At 39.7% G+C, this 3,685-nt stretch overlaps 1 protein-coding gene across 1 annotated transcript in view; it reads right to left on the bottom strand. All coding sequences in view use genetic code 11, as the record gives it.

Annotated features, from left to right (window-relative positions):
• Positions 1-2,589, bottom strand: part of EGR_10573 (hypothetical protein) — a gene marked incomplete at both ends in the record, with an annotated part of 6,609 nt that extends 4,020 nt beyond the window's left edge. The window contains 7 exons of the mRNA XM_024499822.1: positions 455-562; positions 764-848; positions 1,227-1,361; positions 1,427-1,624; positions 1,660-2,381; positions 2,415-2,498; positions 2,533-2,589. Of these exons, the coding sequence (XP_024345769.1) occupies positions 455-562; positions 764-848; positions 1,227-1,361; positions 1,427-1,624; positions 1,660-2,381; positions 2,415-2,498; positions 2,533-2,589 (1,389 nt within the window). The remainder of the gene's footprint in view (positions 1-454; positions 563-763; positions 849-1,226; positions 1,362-1,426; positions 1,625-1,659; positions 2,382-2,414; positions 2,499-2,532) is intronic.
• Positions 2,590-3,685: the final 1,096 nt, after the last annotated feature.

The raw sequence follows: 3,685 nt of genomic DNA, 5'->3' as shown, positions 1-3,685 counted from the left end.
CATTAGCTGAGAGTTGGACCACAAAAAAAACTTGATATTCTAGGGGGGTTCACGGACCGAGAGGTGCAAAAGAGACTATGAAATTCAGACGATTTCAGGGACAAACCAAGCATTTGGCTTTAATAAATCCACTCGTTCACCTTTAAGTTCGCTCAAAACTAAAGCCGTTGACTTCGGGAGCCACAAATGTTGAGTGCATCAATTGCCGTGGGTAGAAGACTAGCAAAGCCACTTTGAATATAAAGTCGACGGAATAACATAGTCTTATTCAAAATCTCTCAATGATTTAACGCTTTTCACCTCAAAATAAGACCATTACAAAATGGTTAGAAAAACGGAACCGGAATGACACCCACATGACGGTATTACGAAAAAATAAAGCCAAAGTCAGGTCAAGTGTTATTCCTGGCATAGAGCCAAACCAAAGGTTACCAAAGTATGAGAATAATCTCACCGAAGTTACTGAGCCGTCTGCGTGTTTGATATTTCGCTTTAGGTAAACACATTGGCCAGCCGTTTTGAGAAGCCGCTCATTCCATACTACTCGAAGTTCTCCTGGAAGCTTAACCAAGATAATCAATCAAACCAACTGCTATTTGTTAATAATGGTAAAGCTTTCTATGGCGGTATGTAAGAATTTTATTCCATTATTATTAAATTTACATGACATATTTCGAGTAAAGTGCTTTCGTCGAGGTTACGTATCTATACAAACAATAGAGATGAAAATCAGAAAAGAAAGCAAGGTTATGTAAAAAGCTACCTGATTTTCAAAAATGACTTCATTAAAATAGGTCAAAAGACGGTTTGCAAGCTCCTCACGGTTCTTCTTGAAATTATTCACAAACCTAAACATAAATGCGTACGTGAAGCCGTCATTAATATGTTAATAAATAAAAAGTACACAAGTAGCTAAGCATCAAAGTCAGAAACATGATCCAAAGGCTTAGCGATATATTTTGAAATCTAGTGTACTCGCCAAAACACCAACGACTAGCATTTGAATGTCTCATAAAAACAATTTGGATTTTAAATTTTGAAAAAAAAAACATTCCAACTACCGTGATAAGTACTCTAGGAATTTTGAAGTTGGGGGACACAGAACTAATTCGTGGGGACGTTTGATTACATAGTTAAGCCATGAACATCAACTTGTAAACTTAAAGCAACAAAAAATAGGTATGAAGTAGGAGTGCCACCACCACTGAAATAAAACTTCTACAAACCTTTCAGCACTGGGATGACGTCTACGAACGGGCGTTTGCGAAGGAGACATACGATCCACTAAACTCAGTGAATATATGAAGGGTAGTGTGGGAGCATTCACCTGTTGAACATTTTCAATTGCATTAAAATGAGGTCTACAAGAAAATGACGATGAAAAAACATTTACTCCATGCTGATATTAAAACTGTGTGCAACGTACGCCTTTTCAGCCCCCTGTGGACGGCTTCTTCGTGGGAAATCCACAATTGGTGGAGGTGACAAGTCGACTTGCCGATGCTGATCAAATTCATCGCCTTCTGACAATTCTAATGCAGAAGACTTCCCCACTTCGCCATCACTGCTATCAGAAGAGGAATCAAATCGTAGTTTATTTCTCACAGGTATCGTTCGCCTAGCACTAAATAATATAATAAAAATTCAAATAACGATTACTTCATCGATTCCCTCAAATTAGTGTTGTCGATCCGATGATAAAAACTTGGGCCATCATTCGAATCTAAGTCAGATGATGATGAACCGTCAGAAACGACGAATGAAAAATCAGAGTGCCCTTTAGACCGAACCTGTTTTGTTGGTTCATCCGTTCTCAGTCGCGTCAGCAGATCTTCAAAGGCTTCTGAACCGCTACTAGAATGTGCGTCGCAATAAAGAGGGCAAGGGGCTGAGAAGTTGATACTGGAATGTCCTGGAAATGTGGTAGAACCAACCGAATTCTCCGTGCAGTCAGGTACCTTATTGTCCAAGTTTATTGGCTCGTTGGAATTCTGAGCATCTGACTTAGTCCCTTCAGAGTAGGCGGACGTAGTCAGTAAGGTGAACTTAGCCTCTACAGGTGATATGACGCGTAAAGATAAGTTGTGAAAACCACGACAGTGTGGAGTTGCACATTCACCTGAAGGTGCCTTTTTCTGGGCATGTAATGTGGGAACTGTTAAGGAACCAAGAGATATCACAGAACCACAATCAACCTTCCCAAAAAAAGATGGGTTTCGATTTTCTGACCACCGACGTTCACCGTCAACACATGAAACCCTATCAACTGGAATGGAACACTCGGCTGCAGATTGAAGGCCAGTACCAAGATTTGAAATAGAAGAGTCGCATTTATTCGCACCATTATCCAAACCCAATAAGCCAGAGGAAACTAAATCTTTCTTTGGTTTGAGAGTAGAAGTTGAATCCCTAACCATATCCAAACTGCGTTTATCCGCAGCAATTGAGACTTGAGTGAAACTCGCTTTTCCACTTTTTACAGGTCGACACGTGTTATTCTAGACCAAAACTGAAGTTCAAAATTCAACTTACGCATCGAATCAGGGATTGAATATCGGAACAACCCTTTCCGCAAGCACAAAATTTCATGGGAGTAGTAGAAGTAAAATCCTGTATGGGAAGGAACGCCTGAATTTACAGAACAAGTAGGCTAAAATGGAATAAAAGTTTGAGTGGATGGGAAATGGACTCCTATTTCTATTCCTTAAGGCCTTGTCAATTTAAATAAAGTGAAGTAATTTTGCAAAAACTAACGCAGAAATATAATCATTTAGGTCAAATTGTGAAGCGAGACTCATCGGTTTTTTCTCCCCTATTCCTAACATTCTTAGACAAGCCCGGTTAATTCGTTTTGGACATCTTTATTAAAGGTGACAAGATGGGGAGGGAAAATTCAATATTCAAGAAGGAGGGGAGCTGTAGTCACTAGGTGCGGGGGAGGACAACCCGATCACGAGATTCCAAATTTCTGCTTGCTTCCTCCCTGAAAGGTACATTAAAACAACGCAAGTATTACAAAATTATTCATATTAGGCAAAATTTTAGGCTAACCTAGGGTGTCTAGTTGATACATATACATGATAAACCGCGAGACCTCTTTAAAGACTAAAGAAAAATAGCATTCGACAAAGCCCACATTCTCCCTGCAAAAAAGTTTATGTAAACAAGACATTAAAATACCACACAAATTTTTGCTCTGAAGCATTGCTTTTTATTCGTCTTTCGTTTAAATCTCTGCTGCGATTACGGAATAGCGGTTGGTATTTTTAAAGCTACTTACGGACGGCGGTCGGTAATCGATCCATTTACTGGCAATCTGGCTTCAATGTCACTTGCAGAGCTCCACAGTTCCTTGCATTTGGAGCTTTGCACTGCTATAAATCCTTATTAGAGCATAGAAATGCACTATCTCTATCCTGCCTAAAACTTTATGGAGCTCGACAAGCTTACCTTGCGTGCCAATTTCGAGGCTCAAGAAAATTGGCCATTCAACAGAGATAGTTGATAAAATACACGATTTATAACAGCTTATTGTGATTAATGCTTCGTGTTAAGTCATTTTGCCACTCTGTTTCGATTACAGCGTTTTTTACCACCACTTCGTGTTTCATGTAGTCCAATGGTTGCTTATCTCTCGGTATTGGCCTGAAGCGGTTTTTGGACTTGGCCTTTGCTCCAAGTCCGG

Source organism: Echinococcus granulosus, assembly GCF_000524195.1.
Source record: "Echinococcus granulosus chromosome Unknown EG_S00235, whole genome shotgun sequence".
In the NCBI taxonomy this organism is placed as follows: domain Eukaryota; kingdom Metazoa; phylum Platyhelminthes; class Cestoda; order Cyclophyllidea; family Taeniidae; genus Echinococcus; species Echinococcus granulosus.
Note: the sequence above shows the minus strand (reverse complement) of the source record. Positions and strands in the feature narration are given on the sequence as shown.